Source organism: Lepisosteus oculatus, chromosome 13 (assembly GCF_040954835.1).
Source record: "Lepisosteus oculatus isolate fLepOcu1 chromosome 13, fLepOcu1.hap2, whole genome shotgun sequence".
Classification (NCBI taxonomy): Eukaryota; Metazoa; Chordata; class Actinopteri; order Semionotiformes; family Lepisosteidae; genus Lepisosteus; species Lepisosteus oculatus.
In genome coordinates, this window is record NC_090708.1 from 4,091,002 (window position 1) to 4,112,067 (window position 21,066).

At 40.0% G+C, this 21,066-nt stretch overlaps 3 protein-coding genes across 6 annotated transcripts; 2 read left to right on the forward strand and 1 right to left on the reverse strand.

Annotated features, from left to right (window-relative positions):
- The first annotated feature begins 991 nt into the window (after window positions 1-991).
- LOC138242190 (extracellular calcium-sensing receptor-like) lies at window positions 992-5,752 on the forward strand. Its single transcript, XM_069197547.1, has 7 exons — window positions 992-1,209; window positions 2,093-2,381; window positions 2,682-3,211; window positions 3,302-3,509; window positions 3,618-3,818; window positions 4,230-4,353; window positions 4,805-5,752. The coding sequence occupies exons 1-7, from the start codon at window positions 992-994 to the stop codon at window positions 5,716-5,718; spliced, it is 2,484 nt and encodes an 827-aa protein (XP_069053648.1). The 3' UTR covers window positions 5,719-5,752.
- Window positions 1,453-19,782, reverse strand: LOC138242188 (extracellular calcium-sensing receptor-like). Of its 4 annotated transcripts, XM_069197542.1 has the most exons (8): window positions 16,664-16,746; window positions 15,906-16,105; window positions 12,096-15,225; window positions 11,547-11,844; window positions 10,500-11,330; window positions 10,191-10,412; window positions 9,455-9,578; window positions 6,746-9,294 (listed from the first exon to the last, which is right to left on the reverse strand). In XM_069197542.1, the coding sequence occupies exons 3-8, from the start codon at window positions 12,320-12,322 to the stop codon at window positions 8,363-8,365; spliced, it is 2,634 nt and encodes an 877-aa protein (XP_069053643.1). In that variant the 5' UTR covers window positions 12,323-15,225; window positions 15,906-16,105; window positions 16,664-16,746; the 3' UTR covers window positions 6,746-8,362. The 4 variants fall into 4 exon arrangements, with proteins under 4 accessions (XP_069053646.1, XP_069053643.1, XP_069053644.1 ...); XM_069197545.1 differs by lacking the exon at window positions 6,746-9,294 and adding an exon at window positions 1,453-1,563 and having other exon boundaries at window positions 15,906-19,782; XM_069197543.1 differs by having other exon boundaries at window positions 15,034-15,225; window positions 15,906-19,782.
- LOC138242243 (extracellular calcium-sensing receptor-like) lies at window positions 14,387-20,243 on the forward strand. Its single transcript, XM_069197716.1, has 7 exons — window positions 14,387-14,399; window positions 15,176-15,332; window positions 15,833-16,121; window positions 16,580-17,407; window positions 17,828-18,052; window positions 18,767-18,890; window positions 19,150-20,243. The coding sequence occupies exons 1-7, from the start codon at window positions 14,387-14,389 to the stop codon at window positions 20,061-20,063; spliced, it is 2,550 nt and encodes an 849-aa protein (XP_069053817.1). The 3' UTR covers window positions 20,064-20,243.
- Window positions 20,244-21,066: the final 823 nt, after the last annotated feature.

Below are 21,066 nucleotides of genomic sequence, written 5' to 3' on the forward strand. Positions count from 1 at the left end.
TTACTCTGTTACTGTTCTTTAGTCCAGTAGATGTCAGTGTTACCACGCACACAACCATCGTGACTCGGCAAAAATATACATTAAATTTAATGTGAAAAGGTCTCACACCCAGGTGGACACAATTCTCTCTTCCACTCCACTAAGTAAATGCCAGAACAGAAATTCTATTTAAAAAAATCAGCAAGAGTCTATGCCTGTTACCATTGCATAAACTCAGGAATGTGAGTTTTTTGCCATTCCATGCTATTCCAGTCTATAGTTATCAAGCTTAATATGGTAATTGATTGAATAATGTATTTTGTAGGTACTGTATGTATTTTTTTAGATAACATTGTCAAGAATGTATTAACTGTTCAGAAGTGTAGCTTGGCTAAAAGAGAAGACAAAAACTTGCATTCTGGCAACATGCACATTCTAGTGTGGATACATTTAAACTGGGTCTACTGTATAGTATACAACTCAAATAAGTAAAAATGCCTAAAATAACACAACAGTACATAGCAATGGGACATTTTTGTCCAGTCCATTTTTACAAGGATATTTGCAAAAGTTCTAAGTTTCGCAAACAAAATACTCTTGTATTCTTCCACAAAATCCTGCCATCTGTAAATAGCTGAAAAGTTCTGGTTCAGTAACAGTAAATTAAGTAATCTTTATTAAAAATTACCTTCAGTAGCAAACAAAAGTTTTATCCAGATTTTAAGCATCTCTCTTAATGTTATTTTCCATATAGTAGAAAAAAAAGTATGTAACCTGAAAGAAACTGAAGGCCCTCTTTCATCACTGAAATGTTTTGTGTACTGTACCTGTACACAAGCTGTGTGTGACAGTACCTGCTGGGATTGTGGTGCAGCACCGGTCACACATTCTCATTCCAACATGAATTCCAGTGAGATACTTACGACACGGTATGATCCAGGTGGGAAAACACCCCCAATAAAACAGCAGGCTCTACTTGTCTCACAGGTCAGTGCGCCAGCAGGTTTAGAAGATGATCCTTCTGTTTATCTGGAATTTGTTTAATTCCCTTTCTGCTTCTGCTCCTCACGCAGACGGGGAAGCATCATGCACACTTCAGGGCAACTTTGGGCTGCCTGGATTCCTAGCCGATGGAGACATCATTATTGGAGGGCTTTTCCCAATGCATTACCGGGTAGTGGTCCCTGACTTGACCTACACACACAAACCGGCCGCATCAGGATGTCAAGGGTGAGTTAATGTACTGCTGCGCAGGGGGAACATTGCTGCCAGATGACAGCATGTATTAGCTTTCATTTAAAATGTATTCTCAGCCTTTTCTCTCCCATTACATTTTTTAAAGGTACTTTACTAAACCCGCTGTGCTCTTTTCTCAGGTAAACTGCCTTTTCTGGGGAATTCAAAGCAAGAAAACATTAACAGCTTCACAGACAATTTGCCTTCAAGTCAGATTTCCACAAACGCTACCTTTAAACTGAGATGATGAAAGCAGACGTGCTCATTAGACCTTGAAATGGGACATCATGCTCACTTAACGCTGCAGACCTGAGCACCCAGAAGTCTGGTCTCGCCTTACTGCTGCATCTGTGCAAAGAAAAACCCACTAATTAGCTGACCGATTTCATATGTTTTCACAGAGTTGTGATTAGATCCTTGGCAGGCATGGCTATTTAAACCATATTACTCAAGCACTGAGCTTTTCAGTAGCTTTGAAATCAAATGAAGTGACATGTGTGCATAAACAAAATTCATTAATATGTTCTCTCACTTCGGCACCCTGCTAATTGCCAAATTGACTGCTGGAGTTTGTAGCTATGCCACGCCACACTTAAAAAGAATACACTGTATTTCTTTTTCTCATTTTGCAAAGTTAAAGAACCATTGAAAGTAAGATTCTTCTGACTTAATTTCTTTTATAGTAATTGCAGAAAAATAAGGGTTTAGTTTTGCAAAGTTTAATAATGTACATTTTGAAATTGCTATAATCCCAAAGCATAAGATTATCAGTGGCTGTATTCACCTGCTCACAACTTTTTGCATACTTTCATTATATGGGGAGTTATTGTAGTTTTTCTTTTCTGTACTTCAGCTAAAAACAGTGATTTCTCCACAGCTTTGACCCTAGAGCTTTTCGCTGGGCCCAGACCATGCGGCTGGCCATTGAAGAGATCAACAAGAATCCATACCTTCTTCCCAATCTAACCTTGGGCTACAAGATTTATGACTCCTGTGCGACTCATGTGGCATCCCAGCGAGCCAGTCTCACAGTTCTTAATGGCCCTAGTGAAGTGTCCAGCAGGATGTGCTCTGGAGCCTGGCCTGTAAAGGTCATCATCGGAGACTCGGGGTCATCACAGTCCATTATCCTCTCTAGAACGCTACAGCCTTTTAGAATTCCAATGGTATGTACTCTAGTTTCTAGAACCAAGAATTACATGTACTGTACATGTACAGATGTTACAAAGAAGACTGAAATAGGTGCATTGGACACTGCATTTATTTAGGCTGTTCTGTGATCATTGTTAGTAATTCTGCTACATTATTATCTACCAATTTAAAATGTGTTATTTAAACCCTAGTCTCTACCTGATAATAATATTTATGATTATATTTTTTGGCATTCTGTAATTGGGAAACATTAACATAAGGCAACAAGGCTTTATTTCCTTCTTATTTCTGTTGTTTTGACCTTTTCTCCTCAGATAAGTTACATTTCCACATGCTCCTGCCTCAGCAACAGGCAAAGATTTCCAACATTTTTTAGAACGGTTCCCAGCGACTCCCACCAAGTGAAAGCCATTGCTCAGCTGGTGAAGCATTTCGGATGGACCTGGGTGGGAGCCATTTCAGAAGATGGTGATTATGGAAGATATGCGTTTCATGCGTTAATTGAGGAGTTTGAAAGGATCAGTGTCTGTCTGGCCTACTATGAAACTATTCCTAAAGTTTACAGCAGACAAAAGATTCTGGAGATCTTAGATGTGATGAAACGATCCACAGCCAAGGTGGTCATTTCATTTGCTGGAGAAGGTGACTTGTACCCCCTGCTGAAGGAGTATGCAGCTCAGAACATCACTGGCATTCAGTGGATAGCCAGCGAAGCCTGGGTCACAGCCTCGCTGTTTGCAGCCAGCGAGTTCTACCCTTCTCTCGGTGGTACTATTGGGTTTGCCATTCGCCGGGGACAGATCCCTGCTCTGAGAGACTATCTCCTGAAAGTTCACCCTTCCCTGTATCCCAACAACACGCTGGTGCAGGAGCTCTGGGGCGACATGTTCGGCTGCTCTTTCCTGCCCTCGAACGCCACTGGCCAGGATGGCAGAGTCCAGCCCCCCTGCAGCGGCCAGGAGTCTCTGGTGGAGAAGAGTTCCATCTACCTGGACGTGTCCAGCCTCCGGGTGTCCTACAACGTTTATAAAGCTGCGTACGCTATTGCCCACTCGCTGGACAGCCTGACCAGCTGTGAGCCTGGGAAAGGACCATTTGGCAATTTTACATGCGCAGACCCTTCAAGCTTTGAGCCATGGCAGGTAACACACTTCTTGATTGTATTGTCTCATTCTGTTTTCATGCCTAAGACCTCATTCTACTTCATTTTTACATAATGCCAAATAACCGTTATTTTTTGTTCTTGAAAGCTTCAACATTACATCCAGACGTTATCTGTTACAAACGCCTTGGGAGAAAAAATAAGCTTTGATGAAAATGGAGACCCTATTGCGTCTTATGATATTATAAACTGGCAGAGGGGTGCAGATGGGAAACTGTGGTTTGTCACGGTGGGAATTTATGACGCATCTCGAGGACTTGGGAAGGAGATTGTGATAAATGAAGAAGCTGTGATATGGAATAACAATCAAAAGGCAAGCTGCAAAGAGACACTATTAACTTCTTTGTAAGGAAAACATTTATTTCTTATTTATTTCTTTAATGCAATTTACTGAGATTCCTAAGTTGTCTGTTCTATGGGACAGATTTCTAAAATATTTTCCACAAACCAAATCAGTTTCTTCTTTTTCCCTATAAGTGAAACCATAATAAAGTTAGTAAGGTGCTATACACATCTTTCAAGGAAAAGTTGAAATGTCTGATTTTGGAACATTAGATATGTGTTGATTGTTTCTGAATGTGTTGCATGCAGCAGTGCACAGTGTTTCAGAAATGCGTCTTCATTTCAAAGTGCTGTGTGCGCAGGTAGTTCCAGGCCTGCAGACAGAGGCTGACGGACTGCTCTTTGTTCTCCACGTAAGGTGCTGCGGTCTGTGTGCACTGAAAGCTGCCCCCTTGGTACACGGAAAGGGATTCGTCAAGGGCAGCCTCCTTGTTGCTTTGACTGTCTACCATGTGCTGATGGCAAAATTAGTAATCAGACAGGCAAGTATTTCCTTCTTCATTTACTCTCGTGCATACTCTGCATTAGCCACATATCAAAATATATGTATGCTGTATACCATTATTTATAAATACATACCGTATACAGTATATATTTGTATAGGTGTGTCTTTGTTTGTTAAAGTGTTCCTGAAAATTAGATTATTAATAGATTAAATGGAGTTAGATAAAGTGGAACAAAAATCAAAGTGAAGCAAATGCTTCACCCTGATGTTCTAAAAACAAGCATTTGGAATATTAAGGGGTACAAAACACCATTATTTTTAAACTTAGAGGGCTTTTAAAGCTCAATATTTACAATAAAATATCCAGTAGAAAAATGACTATTTTCCACACCAAAGAGAATTACAGTATGTAAAAGGTGTAGTGTTCAATTTAAAAAATATGGCTGCTGCTTTCTGTAACTTCCCCATGTTTTTGACTACAGATTCAGTAGAGTGTACTGACTGTCCTGAGGATCACTGGTCAAATGCTGCAAGAACAGACTGCATACCCAAAGAGGTGGAATACCTGAGCTATGATGAAATGGGGATCACACTGGCAGTGATTGCTCTACTGGGAGCTTGCCTTACGATTGGTGTCCTTGTGGTCTTCCTTCACTCCAGAAACACTCCGATAGTCCGGGTTAACAACTCGGAGCTCAGCTTCTTTATCCTGCTGTCACTCACACTCTGTTTCCTGTGTTCTGTTGCTTTCATAGGACAGCCGACATATTGGTCTTGTATGTTTCGGCACACTGCCTTTAGCGTAACCTTCTCTCTGTGCATATCCTGCATTCTTGGGAAAACGCTGGTCGTTCTAGCAGCTTTCAAAGCGACGAGGCCTGGCAGTAATGTCATGAAATGGTTTGGACCCAGGCAGCAACGGATGATCATTTTCGCATGTACTGCAGTACAAATAGTCATCTGTACTATATGGCTGATAGCTGCTCCGCCATTCCCCCTTAAAAACACTGTCTATCAGAGGTCAAGGATCATACTGGAGTGTAGCACTGGCTCTGATTTGGCTTTCTGGTGTGTACTGGGCTACATTGGGGTTTTGGCTTGTTTGTGTTTTGTTCTTGCCTTTTTAGCTAGGAAACTGCCAGATAATTTTAATGAGGCAAAGTACATTACATTCAGCATGCTCATCTTTTGTGTCGTGTGGCTGGTTTTTATACCTGCGTATGTCAGTTCACCGGGAAAGTACACTGTGGCTGTTGAAATATTTGCAATTCTGGCCTCTAGCTTTGGGCTGCTTGTGTGCATATTTGCTCCAAAATGTTATATTATTTTATTGAAACCTGAAAAAAATACCAAACATCATCTGATGGGAAGAGTAAATGCCAAAACAAACAGTGAAATGTAATCATTCCCATTTGAAAATCTTACAAAAGATTAGGATCGTCTATTCTGTTACACTGCATGTGTTTTTAAGTGCATTGAGTATGAATTTGAGTTTTGTTGTGCTCTCTTGGTTTTTAATGACAATACTCGTATACAGGTGCATGATACAAAGTGTATGTTGGTTAATGCCAACTGAAAACCCAATTAAAAATTTTATAAATGATATTTTTGTACATTTTTTTCACTATTACTTTTAAATATTTATTAAACATACTTCAATTATTGAAGCATTAAAAATTAGAACTGTTGGTTCCGCAGTTTCAAAACCTAAATCCAATACATTATTATTAGAAAAGAGCAAAACACAGTTCATTTCAAAATGGATCTTAAAGATCTTATTTGCAAGTTCTACTCTCACTCAGGTATGGTTACTATCATGGTAGCGTTTACAGTATGTAAATTTCCTGTAACGGTCAGTTCTTTCCGGACCCTATGCGGACGACACAACCCAGAATTGTGAGGAAACATAAGGAAAAAGATCACGCAGGAATACGGGGATGAAAACAGGGGGGCGTGTCCGAATTGAGCTGGTGCACGGGGGAGGTGTGGCCGAGGCAAACAATCCAAAAACCCAAGAAAAAATCCATAGCCAGGTGATCCATGCAACAAAAAATTAAAACCACGAACCGGGTCGGAACCGGCGGACAGGGAACGGGAACAGAGATAAAAACTTAACGGGACCAGTCGCTTCCAGATCCCGAACTCGCACGATACGGAAATCAGATGTAGAGCCCGGATGAACGTCAGCGCTAGGCTTTTAAGGTAGACTGGGAACAGGGGTCAGGTGCACATAAGTAAGTCTGAGTGAAAGGGTCGGAGCACCCTTAAGGAAGAGGGACTTTAATCGTGACATTTCATGCAAAATTTAACTTTCATACAGTACATTTTTATTTATCAAATAAACATTACACTTCTGATTTATTTTAAATATTAAGAAACACACTAGTTTTCATGACATTAATGTTTATACAAATACACATTATGGAGAATGTAAACTGAACCAAAAACTCAGCAGCTAAGGTTTTAGTGAAAAATATATGATTTATTACCCTTAGATCTAAAAGCAAGAAAAAAAAACATAATATCCTAATTTCCGAATGCTATTTTTTAATAGTACTGAAATCTTTGATGATTAAATTGGCCTTGTCTGAATGTGATGTGTCTTAACAGAAAAATTGAAGTGTGAGTATGCTTTAATGCTCTCTTGTAATTACAGTACGTGCAGAAGCAGTGTGCAAGCCACATGAAGTTGACTCCAAAGTCAAAGTAGAACTCTCTAACAACAAGACAAGTTATTAATTAAATTCTTCCAAGTGACCACTTTTGTCTTGTTAATTTGGCACAGAGAGTTCCTTAACAGACTCAGTACAGTATGAATCCCTATTTGTTTGGCTGGAAAACACCAATCAAGCACAGCATACCTCAGGGGAGCAGAGCTTCAGGCTGTGAAGGCACTAATTCTTTGTGTTAACAATAGGTACATGCAATTTTTTATACTATAGGACTGTGACAAGTTTCTGTTTAACATGCTGTTTTAAAGGCAGATTAAGACAATTGTAATAGTAAATATTGTGTAGTTTAATACTCACCTAAATATTCAAATTTGATTTATGTTTCAATGACTCTTTATTAAATGCAATCACTGATAGAGAAGGCAAACACAGGTGAATGAATGTACACTAGCATAACCACTGTGTGGCTTTCCCCCTTCAGATATCAGTCACTCATTTCTTAACACCACAGCAGCACAAGTTCAAGGAGGCGACTGCTGTGTTTTTGAGTGTAATTCTCCATCTTGTGGCTCCTCAGGGTGATACACCTAAAATGTAAACTGTGTAAGTTGTGAGATGTTGTGAAGCAAAATTAGAAATGTCAAATGTCCACTGGCAACTAATACAATAAACTGAGTTGTATACAAGAGGGATTTATTTTTCTTGAAAAATATACATTGTGAGAATTTAAATATATTTTAAACTTGCACAACTGTCTTAGTTTAACCATAAGTGTCATAACTGAGTTTACATTCTGAGAACCGTATTGTTTAATTAATACATTAGAAATGTATATACGTATAAATATGCATGTGAAGCCACACCATTAAAAGGCACTGCCTTAAATGAAGGTAATTATAAGCGGACCGTTATATCTGCTATATAAGTGTTACAGTATATCTTATATTATAAGAACTACTGAAGTGTACATTATGATACTATTTTTTAATCTTCTGAATTAAAAGGTTGTGATGGCCAATTGTGAACAGAATCTTCTGGCCTTGTAAATAATTAAACATGGACAAAAACATATTTAAAATGAATTCAATTAAATTAAATTTTCTTATGATATCAGTATTAATATTGTTATTTTTTCTATTTATTTACACTTTTTTGGCCTTTTTCTTTTTAGAACTTCAGAACCAAAATGCACTGGAAATGTGATAACTCACTCTTTCTTATCAATGGGTATTTTTCCAAACATATCTGCCAAGTGATTTTAAAATGCCACAATGAATGACAGTGTACAGTATGTACACCAAAGTGCTTTTTTTTCTTGCATTTATAATCCAAATGACACACAGAAAATATTTCCATCAGTTTTAATGTATCTTCTCAAAAAGATGAGGTTTTTACAACGTGCTTCCTATAGCCTTTATCCATTAAATATTTCTTTGAATTTTTCTCAGGTCTTAATAAAATAATGTAACATTTTGGGGCAAAGATACAGGACAGGAGACCGAACGTTGATGCCAGAATAGCAAAGACCTGCACAGCTACAGTATACTTTCCTGGAGTGCTAACATAGGCTGGGATGAAGGTTATCCACACTGCAAAAAATATCAGCATGCTGAAAGTTATAAACTTTGCTTCATTAAAGTTGTCTGGTAATTTCCTGGCTAAAAAGGCTATAACAAAACACAGACAAGCTAACAGTCCAATATAACCCAGAACACCCCAGAATCCCAGCGCTGACCCAACAGCACATTCCAAGATGATCTTTTCACTTTGATACACAGTGTTATGTGCAGCATGTGGAGGGCTGGTTATCAGCCATATTATACAGATCAGAATTTGGACTGAGGTACAGACAAACACACTGGCTCTTTGCTGTGTGGGACCAAACCACTTCATGACATTGCTGCCAGGGAGAGTGGCTCTGAAAGCAACAAGCACAACCACGGTCTTTGCAAGAATGCAGGAAATGCACAGAGCAAAAACTATGCCAAACGCTGTGTAGCGGACCATGCAAGACCAGTCTGTTGGCTCTCCTATGAATGTAAGTGCAATAAGGAAACACAGAATGAGGAATAGCAGCAGCAAAAAGCTCAACTCCATGTTATTTGCGCGGACGATGGGGGTGTTTCTAAAGAAGATGAACACCCCAGAAACAGCTGCGGTGACACAGGCTCCAAGTGTCGACACCACTGTCAGTACCATTCCCATTGACTCAGAATAGGACAAGAACTCCACCTCTTTTGGGATGCACTGGTCTCTTGCTTTGTTTGACCACATCTCCAGTGGGCATTTCATACAATCGAGAGAGTCTGTTGGGGAGGAGAGAATAAAGAAATAAGTACCTCAGAGAGTGTATAATCATTTTCTATATAGTGCTATAAAATAATACTGAAAATTTAGAATGTGCAAGAAAGAGACGATTTGTTTTCAACTAACAATAAACTAATGCAATCACATGCAGTCCTTCACCTGTCTGACTGCTGATCTCCCCATCAGCACATGGGACACAGTCGAAGCAGCAGACAGGCTGTCCCCTGCGAGTGGCCTTTCTTGAACCTGGAGAACAACTGTCACTGCACACAGACCGAGGGACCTACAGGGGAGCAATGAAACCCACTCACAGACTCTTAAAATTAAATCTGGAAAGTCATTATAAAGCCTTTAATATACACTATTTCATATAAAGTGATCGGGCCAATGTACTGTATTTGTCCTTTCTTAACCATTCAATATTCTCATTTAAAACATGAAGCATTAATCAACATGAAACAATGACTGCTGTCACAGAAAATACTCTTACATTTCGAATTGCTGAGCTTTTGGTTGCAGATATTTGAACTACTGTGATACACACATTTCCTGATACATTTGGGTAAAATTGGGTAGGATGCATCTCCAAAGCTTTAAAAGTTGCAGAAGTAAAACAGTTAGAATATTAAACCAAACACATGGATTTCCTGATAGAATTGGAAGGGATGTATAGTATCTTTAACAGCTGCACCAGCTGAATGCTCTGTATGGTAACAGGAAGAGAAAATGCAGGTCAACAAGCAATTCTAATATCCTCAAATAAGAGCACCTGTTGAATACCGGTGATTCCAACATCCAGGTTTTCTAACACAGTAATCCATGGTATGAAACTAAAATAAATAACGAGGAATAAATAAAATGAAGAATAATTTAAAAATGGATAAAGCAGACCAACCTGCTGGGTTCTGTGCCAACGAATGGCCGATTCATTTATAACTAAGTCATTTCCTTTGCCCAGAGAAGCGTCATAGTAGCCAACTTTCACCAGCTCAAGCGACCCGTCGGGCCCCTCCTGCCAGTTCATGAGGTCATAGGATGCGACCGGGTCTCCGTTCTCGTCAAAGCTCACCTCTTCTCCAAGGACAGAGAACCGCACTTGCTTCATGTAATGCAAGAGCTGAAAGAAATACATAAGCGAGCAATAAACACAGCAGCTTTCCGACTTCATACCAGTCTCTGCACTTTTCTTTGAAGCCTACTGTACCTGCCACGGAAGTACTTGTCTCACGTCCACACATCTCTGATTTGGGAAAGGACCGCTTCCATTCTCGCACCTGCTCAGCGTGTGCAGGGCGTGCGCTATCAGATACACAGCTTTGTACACATTGTAGGAAACCCTGAGCTGAGACAGATCTGAGTACTCAGAGTACACCCTCTCCAGGCTCTCCCGCCCCGTACAGGGCTTCCTCGGAAACGCATCGCCGTGCGTATGGGTGTTCAAGGAATGGTTCAATTTACATTCAAACGTTTCCTCCCAGAATTCAGCAAAGAATGACGATTCGTCAGCGTCCGATTGGCGCAGTCTTTTCAGAAATGTTCCCAGACCTGGGATCTCAGCCTTGCGTATTCCAAACCCGACAGTCCCAGATAAAAGGTCTTGGAATTCTTTCCACAGAGATTTTCCTGTAGCCCAAGCTTCGCTTGCAATCCACTGTATATCGGTGACATTCTGACGCCTGCACTCACGTAATATCAAATGCAACTCAGATTCACCAGAAAAATTCAGGACCACTTTAGCGGAGGATCTTTTAATGACATTCGTTACCTCGACGACATCTTTTTTACCAAGGACAAGGGGATAAAAGTGGCTATATGCAGCACATACCCCTAGCCTGCTGGATTCTTCCAGGAAGAGTTGGATTGCGAAACGCGCGTAGTCGGTCTCCACTCCGATGACTCCGACCCAGGTCCAGTTGAAATAACTGGCAAGCTGAGCTATCGCCTTTATCTGGTAGGCGTCGCTGGGCATGGTTCTCATAAAAGCTGGAAACTCGCGCTTGTTACTTAGACAACTGCAAGACGCGAAGTAGCTCACCTTGAAAAGAATATAAAGACCATGCACTTCAGAGAGTTGCAAAAATTCAATATATAGACTGTCCCACCCCCGAAGAAACTAGTGTCTGAGTCATCTCTGAAATAAATGATTAAAGAAGGATCAAATATAAGTTTACGGTTGGAAAAACTGTAATATTAGAAGACAAGAATAAGCAGACCACTCCACCTAAGCCGAAAACCTGCGTCGGTACCTTACCAGTGGGATGTGGAAGGACCCCAGAGTTCTCAACACAGCCATCGACACCCCAGAAGCCGCATCTCCAACGATCACTGGCGAGACCGCTCTCCCGACCCCGGCACAGCTGTGGTTACCCGCATCGGCCGGCTGGCCGTTCACAAGGACTAGGGAACTTCTCAAAGAAGGCTGTATGTCGTTACAGCTGTCCATGATTTGATACCCCAGCTTTATATCAGGCAGAAGGTCTTGGCGTTTGTTAATTTCTTCAACGGCGAAAATCATGGTTTGCATCCATCGAAGTGTTCGAGGACTGAAACTGCAACATGTCGAAACAACAGTGCTCAGGTGATGTTGCTGGTGAGGAATACACGAATCCCGCCCTTTACCCCCAACAGTATACTGTATGTGTTGGGTGGCAAGGTTGAATAGCCTTTACTTCAAAACGCATCGTTTTCGATTGTCATTTAGTTTTCAGACGGGCTATACAAGCATGAAAGCATAGTAATCATAGTAATCGCAGTTTACTGTTTACATTTAATTTTACTGTATTTTTATTAAGTTACTTACTACAGGTAATGTGTTGCTTGGGGCTTCTTCTGAAACGAAGGAACATAAGAGGATGGTATGTAGTGCAAAGGAAATAATCCACCCAGAACGACATCCCCCTCCGCAAAGAAACTTGGAGTAGCTCCTTCGCCTTTAAAGTTACAGACTGTGCCACCCGTGCCCATGTTGTGAAGTTGTATAATGAAAATAGTTGATATTGTTAGAAACTCTGTATAGGCGTATGCCATTTCAGATAGTAACACAACCCTAATCGTGTTTCTTCATATATATACACGAGCGGCTTTAAAATCTCTTATATGGTGAATTAATTTATACCGACAGCCGCAAACGCAATGCGAATATATCATGGTTCACTGGAACCATACATACATACATCAAGCCACCACAGATGCCAGAAGGCAATCAAAAATGGTCATTTGGGAATACACAGGAGTATGTTTTGTCAGTGTCAGAACTCTGTTGATCATATAGTCAATTACATAATTCGCATAATACTAATAATAGTATTCAAAGTATAATGAAAACTTCTAAATCCCCACGGTGAACATAATTTGTTCAACAGTATTTTATGTTCGGAGTCAAAGAATGCGTGTTAAAATAAGATGAACTTGTACGATTACATAATCAGAAATCAGATAATGTTTTGTCTGAAGTGTTGTAATGAAAGTTATTGTATAAATTACCATTGTGTGGGGGAAGGTGAAATGAAAAATGACAAAATGAAAATGAAAAAACAGCCACTCTAACATTCACATCCTTTTACGATTGCAAAAAAAATATTGTTTTGACACATGGAGTTATTATTCCAGCTCAGAAACAGTTTATGATTAATTGAAGGAAAGGATGCATTTATCCCCATCTTGTGCTTGTCTTTCGTAACTACAGCTAGATATAAGTGTAGTGATCTAGAAGCGCAGTTAGAGCCTGATTGTTTCTGCTTCAACAAATGGAATCAGTTATAAAATAAAATACCTTGGTTTAAGAGGCTACATTTCGTATTCAGGAACGTTTAAAAAAAACTCGCAGTTTATAGTTTTGTTTCTAGACGCATGTATTCTCTTACGTGCACAACTTGGGACAGACTCAATACGCCGCTCTGCCTATTAAGGTGGGACCAGGAGCCCAAGGTGTAAACCACGGGAGAACGATTGGGTGTAAAAGCTTAGTTTAATGTAGGGTACTCGTCTCTATCTCGCCACTTCAGCATGGTACAGTATACTGTATATCCCTCTGGGATCTGGCACAGACTGCCACATTTTAATTACGGTGTGTGTGTATTAAAAGCCTCTTAGCTCTTCATGAACGTTGGCTCCTGGCTGTAGTCCCACTAAAGCGCCATCTGGCGTTTACTAGTTGCAAGAGAAAGCGGAATGATTATACAGTATTACTTCTCATAGGACTGAAATGGCGAGATTGAATATTACAGTATGTGGTGTCACTACTATTTTACTTTTTCTCTGTTACTGTGCTTTAGTCCAGCAGATGTCAGTGTAACCACACACACAACCATCGTGTCTCGGCAAAAATACTGTAATGCATACGGCCATCAGTGATGTGTAAGAGCCGGCTTACCAGAGCGGTGACGTCACCGCCCTTCCCTGTAATAGCAGGACTACAGCCACTGGGCTGTAGAGAGATCTCTCTTTAGCTCAACAAGCTGGGTCCCTGTTGAGTGACGCCGGAGGCCCGGGTTCGCGTCACCCACGGTGCGGGGCCGACCTGTGTAGGCAGAAGGCAAGGGCGCCCGCCTGAACCCCAAAGCGTTACATTGGTGTCAGCAGTGGGATAGGATAGCCCTTCGCCGAGGACGGTGAGTTAAGTGGGGGAGAGTGAAACACATACGGCCGTCAGTGGTGTGTAAGAGCCGGCTTACCAGAGCGGTGACGTCACCGCCCTTCCCTGTAATAGCAGGACTACAGCCACTGGGCTGTAGAGAGATCTCTCTTTAGCTCAACAAGCTGGGTCCCTGTTGAGTGACGCCGGAGGCCCGGGTTCGCATCCCCCACGGTGCGGGGCCGACCTGGTGAGGCAGAAGGCAAGGGCGCCTGCCTGAACCCCGAAGCGTTACAATATGCATTAAATTTTATGTGAAAAAGTCTCAGGTGACCCAGGTGGACACAATTCTCTCTTCCACTCCACTAAGTAAATGCCAGAACAGAAATTCTATTTAAAAAAATCAGCAGGAGTCTACGCCTGTTACCATTGCATAAGCTCAGGAATGTGAGTTTTTTTGCCATTCCATGCTATTCCAGTCTTAAATGATCAAGCTTAATATGGTAATTGATCGAATAATGTATTTTGTAGGTATGTATTTTTTTAGATAACATTGTCAAGAATGTATTAACTGTTCAGAAGTGTAGCTTGGCTAAAAGAGAAGACAAAAACTTGCATTCTGGCAACATTCACATTCTAGTGTGGATACATTTAATCTGGGTCTACTGTATAGTATACAACTCAAATGAGTAAAAATGCCTAAAATAACACAACAGTACATAGCAATGGGACATTTTTGTCCAGTCCATTTTTACAAGGAAATTCGCAAAAGTTCTAAGCTTCGCAGACAAAATACTCTTGTATTCTTCCACAAAATCCTGCCATCTGTGAATAGCTGAAAAGTTCCAAATGGTCACACAGCCCAGGAATGTGTACAAATACACTGAGCTTCTGTAACAATAAATTAAGAATTTTTTATTTAAAAAATTACCTTCAGTAACAAATGAAAGTTTTATACAGATTTTAAGCATCTCTCTTAATGTTATTTTCCATATAATAGAACAATAGTAAGTAACCTGAAAGAAACTGAAGGCCCTCTTTCATCACTGAAATTTTTTGTGTACTGTACCTGTACACAAGCTGTGTGTGACAGTACCTGCTGGGATTGTGGTGCAGCACCGGTCACACATTCTCGTTCCAACATGAATTCCAGTGAGATACTTACGACACGGTATGATCCGTATGGGAAAACACCCTCAATAAAACAGCAGGCTCTACTTGTCTCACAGGTCAGCAGGTTTAGAAGATGATCCTTCTGTTTATCTGGAATTTGTTTAATTCCCTTTCTGCTTCTGCTCCTTACGCAGACGGGGAGGCCTCATGCACACTTCAGGGCAACTTTGAGCTGCCTGGATTCCTAGCCGATGGAGACATCATTATTGGAGGGCTTTTCCCAATGCATTACAGGGTAGTGGTCCCTGACATGACCTACACACACAAACCGGCCGCATCAGGATGTCAAGGGTGAGTGGCTGTTCTGCTCCAGAAGCACAATATGGGCTCTTTTTGGAAATTTATTTTTACAGTTATTCATTCTATTCTGTTGCAGCTCCATTAAAATGGACGTCAGCATTGGTTATCAAAGCAGCAACTATGACAAGACATCCTGTACTTCACCTTTGGAGTTTTGTCTGTGTATGAAATTGTCAAAAGCTTAATCAACTTTAAGTACATTAGAAGAATTTCTTTTTGTAACAAATGTTTATGCAAAACATCTTAAAACAATTCTTAAATAAATTACTTCCAAATATATTATAATACAATGAACAGTAATATTTTTAGCATCATAACATTTTAAATCCTTTATTTTAGGAAAGCATGCAAATACCTTCATACTTGCAAAATAAAGGTGATAGAATTTGAAGACAAATTGTTTTCTCTTTTTAAGGTAAACTTCTAGACTGCAGAAAGTCGTCTCTTCATGAACAGAAAATAATTTCCAATTGTGCTATTTATTTTGACAGCTTTGACCCTAGAGCTTTTCGCTGGGCTCAGACGATGAGATTAGCAATTCAAGAGATAAATGATAATCCATACCTGCTTCCCAATGTAACCTTGGGCTATAAGATTTATGATTCCTGTGCAACTCATGTGGCTGGCCAGAGGGCTATTCTGACAGTTCTTAATGGCCCCAGAGAAGCGTCCAGCAGGATGTGCTCTGGAGCCTGGCCTGTAAAGGTCATCATCGGAGACTCGGGGTCATCACAGTCCATTGTCGTCTCCAGAACACTGCAGCCCTTCAGAATTCCAATGGTATGAAATCAATATGAGTTCATTGTATATGTTCGCATCTAAGAGTTTTAAGTGCATAGTTTGTCCATCAGTAAAATTAATTAAAAGGAACACCTGATAAAACTAGAGGGTTTGATATGTACTGTAAGATAGCACATAATTTTCTACTAATTTATTTGTTTTAATCTGAAGGAATATTAATTACAGTAAGCTTCAAATAGCTGTGGTCATGTTCAACAGGCAACAGAAAAAAAGTTCCAGCCGCAACAGAGTTTTCTTAATATACAGGAAGATAAGTAGGGGCTAGAATGATCACTGTAAAAATAAAATACAGTGAAGTGCAAAGCTCTTGTTTGTAAAATTAATAATGTCCATTTTCTTGCACAGTGTACTTGAGCACATGATTTATGACAAGATTTGGGTTTTTATTTACATCTTCCTAGGCCTTTGGGGTTTATTTTAAACTTTTTCTTTTTCAGATTAGCTATGTTTCAACATGTTCGTGCCTCAGCGATAGGAGAGAATTCCCAACGTTTTTTCGAACAATCCCTAATGACAATTACCAGGTCAAAGCAATCACTCAGCTCATAAAGCGCTTCGGCTGGAGTTGGGTAGCTGTGGTCTCAGAGGATGACGAATACGGCAGGTTTGCCTTGCAGGGCCTGCTGAAGGAATTTAAACAAAACGGAGTGTGCCTGGCCTATTATGAAATGATTCCAAAAGTGTACAGTCAAAAAAGAATCCTAGAGATCATAGATGTAATTAAGCGTTCTACTGCCAAAGTGGTCATAACCTTTGCTGGGGAAGGGGAGCTCTACCCCCTGCTGAAGGAGTATGCTGCTCAGAACATCACTGGCATTCAGTGGATAGCCAGTGAAGTCTGGGTCACGGCCTCGCTGTTTGCAGCCAGCGAGTTCTACCCTTCTCTCGGTGGTACTATCGGGTTTGCCATTCGCCGGGGACAGATCCCTGCTCTGAGAGACTATCTCCTGAAAGTTCACCCTTCCCTGTATCCCAACAACACGCTGGTGCAGGAGCTCTGGGGCGACGTGTTCGGCTGCTCTTTCCTGCCCTCGAACGCCACTGGCCAGGATGGCAGAGTCCAGCCCCCCTGCAGCGGCCAGGAGTCTCTGGAGGAGAAGAGTTCCATCTACCTGGACGTGTCCAACCTCCGGGTGTCCTACAACGTTTATAAAGCTGCGTACGCTATTGCCCACTCGCTGGACAGCCTGACCAGCTGTGAGCCTGGGAAAGGACCATTTGGCAATTTTACGTGCGCAGACCCTTCAAACTTTGAGCCATGGCAGGTGTGTCTGCTAATCGCAGACATTTTATAAACATTTTATTGATATACAGTACAGTACACTGGGAGTCATTAAAAACACAAGAAATGCCATGCTAATCCTTATCAGATGCCTGTTCAGTACGTCTCAATTAAAATGATATACATACTGTATATATCTACCAAAACTAAAACCATTTACAAAGGAATGTTTTTAGTGGCTTTATAAAAAAAAGGCACACTGCACCACCTTAAAGAACAGACAGTTTAATTTTAAAATAGCAGATGTATTTAACATCATAGTTAGGAACCAAAAGAAAAAAAAATCAGTTCACATGGTTTGCATGTGTAAGTGTTTCTGAAAGTTGTACTTTACTTGTTAGAGAAGATGAGTCCATAAAATGCTGCATTATGATGGACTTGGGCTTTTTTTTATATCTTAAAGCTTCAGCACTACCTACAAGAGGTTTCGTTCAACAGCTCTGGAGAAGAAGTAAACTTTGATCAGAATGGAGATCCTATTCCTTCCTATGATGTGATAAACTGGCAAAGAGCAGCAGATGGGAATATCGAGTTTTGCACAGTAGGACTTTACGATGCTTCCCGAGGTGCTGGAAAAGAGCTCTTTATACAGGAAGATGGTATCACCTGGAATGGCCACCCAGGCAAGGCAAGCTGCAAACAGTGTGTATTTACTTTTCTGAAAAGACTTTCAAATTAGAGCCTTCCTCAAATAACCCCAAATGAGACATTTGTGAAGTGTGAAAAATTATATAAGCAGGTCTGTCTCTTTTCTTTTCATGTGATCTTTTATCTTTATGATTTTGCTATTAAAAGCATTATGAGGCAGGAGCTCAAACAATTCAGCCTGAAAGTGAGTCCTCAAGCCTTTTTTTTTTAAGCAATTGTTTGCTGAAAGGAGTCTGGACAAAAGAGCTCATGGCTTTCTTTTGTGCTCAGATGCAGGAATGAAAGTATGAAGCCAGCATTTAATGTACAGTAAATGTACGAAAGCACTGGCTACAATACACTAGGATCCTGAACATGGACATCTCTGAACTGCTTTCTTGTTCACATCCGTCAAAGAAACAGAAAATGGGCGTTGATTTTAAAAAGGTTTTAGAAAACAAAAAACATTGAACATTGAAATTTAACACTGAATAATTTCTGTAGACACAAATATACTGTAAACCCATAAAATAATAATAAAGTTCCAGTGAAGAATTTGTTTTGACATACAAATAAAATATTCTAATATTAGCATTCCAGCTATTCTAGATATGATTAGATTTGAAATGGAGGGTTTTAATAGCAGAAGTGGTGAAATATGATATGTAAGCCTTTTGCAGAACATGTATAATACTGTACATGTCTGCCCTGTAAGGTTCCAGTGTCTGTGTGCACGGAAAGCTGTCGTCCTGGAACGAGAAAATCTGTCCGCAGAGGGGAGCCTCTTTGTTGCTTTGACTGTATACCATGTGATGATGGCAAAACTAGTAATCAGACAGGCAAGTACTCCATGTTCACAACTGAATTGTATGGCTTATTCCCTCATATTATTTCTACTTTATTTTAAACTATGTGGAGCTTAAAAAATGCAGGTAAAAACTATAAAGCCATACACCACAGTAACTGAAAATAGAGCTAAACTCACAGCAACCATTAAAGGCACCTCTGTAAGAAGTACAAACTTAGAAATGTATCTCTTCAGAAGTTCAAATGAATAAATCAAGATGATCAGTTGTTTTTTTCCCTCTCTCTTTGTAGATTCAATAGAGTGCATACCATGTCCTCCAAATTACTGGTCAAATGCTGCAAAAACAGACTGCATACCCAAAGAGGTGGAATACCTGAGCTATGATGAAATGGGGATCACACTGGCAGTGATTGCTCTACTGGGAGCTTGCCTTACGATTGGTGTCCTTGTGGTCTTCCTTCACTCCAGAAACACTCCGATAGTCCGGGTTAACAACTCGGAGCTCAGCTTCTTTATCCTGCTGTCACTCACACTCTGTTTCCTGTGTTCTGTCGCTTTCATAGGACAGCCGACATATTGGTCTTGTATGTTTCGGCACACTGCCTTTAGCGTAACCTTCTCTATGTGCATATCCTGCATTCTTGGGAAAACGCTGGTCGTTCTAGCAGCTTTCAAAGCGACGAGGCCTGGCAGTAATGTCATGAAATGGTTTGGACCCAGGCAGCAACGGATGATCATTTTCGCATGTACTGCAGTACAAATAGTCATCTGTACTATATGGCTGATAGCTGCTCCACCATTCCCCCTTAAAAACACTGTCTATCAGAGGTCAAGGATCATACTGGAGTGTAGCACTGGCTCTGATTTTGCTTTCTGGTGTGTACTGGGCTACATTGGGGTTTTGGCTTGTTTGTGTTTTGTTCTTGCCATTTTAGCTAGGAAACTGCCAGACAATTTTAATGAGGCGAAGTACATTACATTCAGCATGCTCATCTTTTGTTTCGTGTGGCTGGTTTTTATACCTGCGTACGTCAGTTCACCAGGAAAGTACACTGTGGCTGTTGAAATATTTGCAATTCTGGCCTCTAGCTTTGGGCTGCTTGTGTGCATATTTGCTCCAAAATGTTATATTATTTTATTGAAACCTGAAAAAAATACCAAACATTACCTGATGGGAAGAGTAAATGCCAAAACAAACAGTTAAATGTAATCATTCCCATTTGAAAGTCTCACAGAAGATCAGGATCGTCTATTCTGTTATGCTAATGTGTTTTTTAGTGCATTGAGTATGAATTTGAGTTTTGTTGTGCTCTCTTGGTTTTTTAATGACAATTCTCGTATACAGGTGCATGATACAAAGCATATGTTGGTTAATGCAAACTGAAAACCCAATTAAAAATTGTATAAATTATATTTTTGTACATTTTTTTCACTATTAATTTTTAATATTTATTAAACATACTTCAATTATTGAAGCATTAACAATTAAAACTGTTGGTTCCACAGTTTCAAAACCTAAATCCAATACATTATTATTAGAAAAGAGCAAAACTCAGTTCTTTTCAAACTGGATCTTGAAGATATCCCATTATTTGCAAGTTCTACTCTCACTCAGGTATGATTACTATCATGGTAGAGTTTATGTAAATTTCCTGCAAAATTAAACTTTCATACAGTACATTTCTATTTATCAAATAAACATTACACTTCTGATTTATTTTAAATATTAAGAAACACACTAGTTTTCATGACATTAATGTTTATACAAATACACATTATGGAGAATGTAAACTGTACCAAAACATTATAAGATTTATTACCCTTATAACCTTAGATCTAAAAGCAAGAAAAAAAACATAATATCCTAATTTCCGAATGCTATTTTTTAATAGTACTGAAATCTTTGATGATTAAATTGGCCTTGTCTGAATGTGATGTGTCTTAACAGAAAAATTGAAGTGTGAGTATGCTTTAATGCTCTCTTGTAATTACAGTACGTGCAGAAGCAGTGTGCAAGCCACATGAAGTTGACTCCAAAGTCAAAGTAGAACTCTCTAACAACAAGACAAGTTATTAATTAAATTCTTCCAAGTGACCACTTTTGTCTTGTTAATTTGGCACAGAGAGTTCCTTAACAGACGCACTACAGTATGAATCCCTATTTGTTTGGCTGGAAAACACCAGTCAAGCACAGCATACCTCAGGGG

Coding starts and splice junctions, on each gene's coding strand:
- LOC138242190 (XM_069197547.1), top strand. CDS start 992: ATGATCCTTCTGTTTATCTGGAATTTGTTTAATTCCCTTTCTGCTTCT. Junction 3,510..3,617: donor CAAGCTTTGAGCCATGGCAG/GTAACACACTTC, acceptor TGTTCTTGAAAG/CTTCAACATTACATCCAGAC. Junction 3,819..4,229: donor TTGTGATAAATGAAGAAGCT/GTGATATGGAAT, acceptor TCTCCACGTAAG/GTGCTGCGGTCTGTGTGCAC.
- LOC138242188 (XM_069197542.1), bottom strand. CDS start 12,322: ATGGCATACGCCTATACAGAGTTTCTAACAATATCAACTATTTTCATT. Junction 11,331..11,546: donor GGTCCTTCCACATCCCACTG/GTAAGGTACCGA, acceptor ATTCTTTTCAAG/GTGAGCTACTTCGCGTCTTG. Junction 9,579..10,190: donor GTTGGCACAGAACCCAGCAG/GTTGGTCTGCTT, acceptor GCTCCCCTGTAG/GTCCCTCGGTCTGTGTGCAG.
- LOC138242243 (XM_069197716.1), top strand. Junction 16,122..16,579: donor AGCCCTTCAGAATTCCAATG/GTATGAAATCAA, acceptor TTTCTTTTTCAG/ATTAGCTATGTTTCAACATG. Junction 18,053..18,766: donor GGAATGGCCACCCAGGCAAG/GCAAGCTGCAAA, acceptor CTGCCCTGTAAG/GTTCCAGTGTCTGTGTGCAC.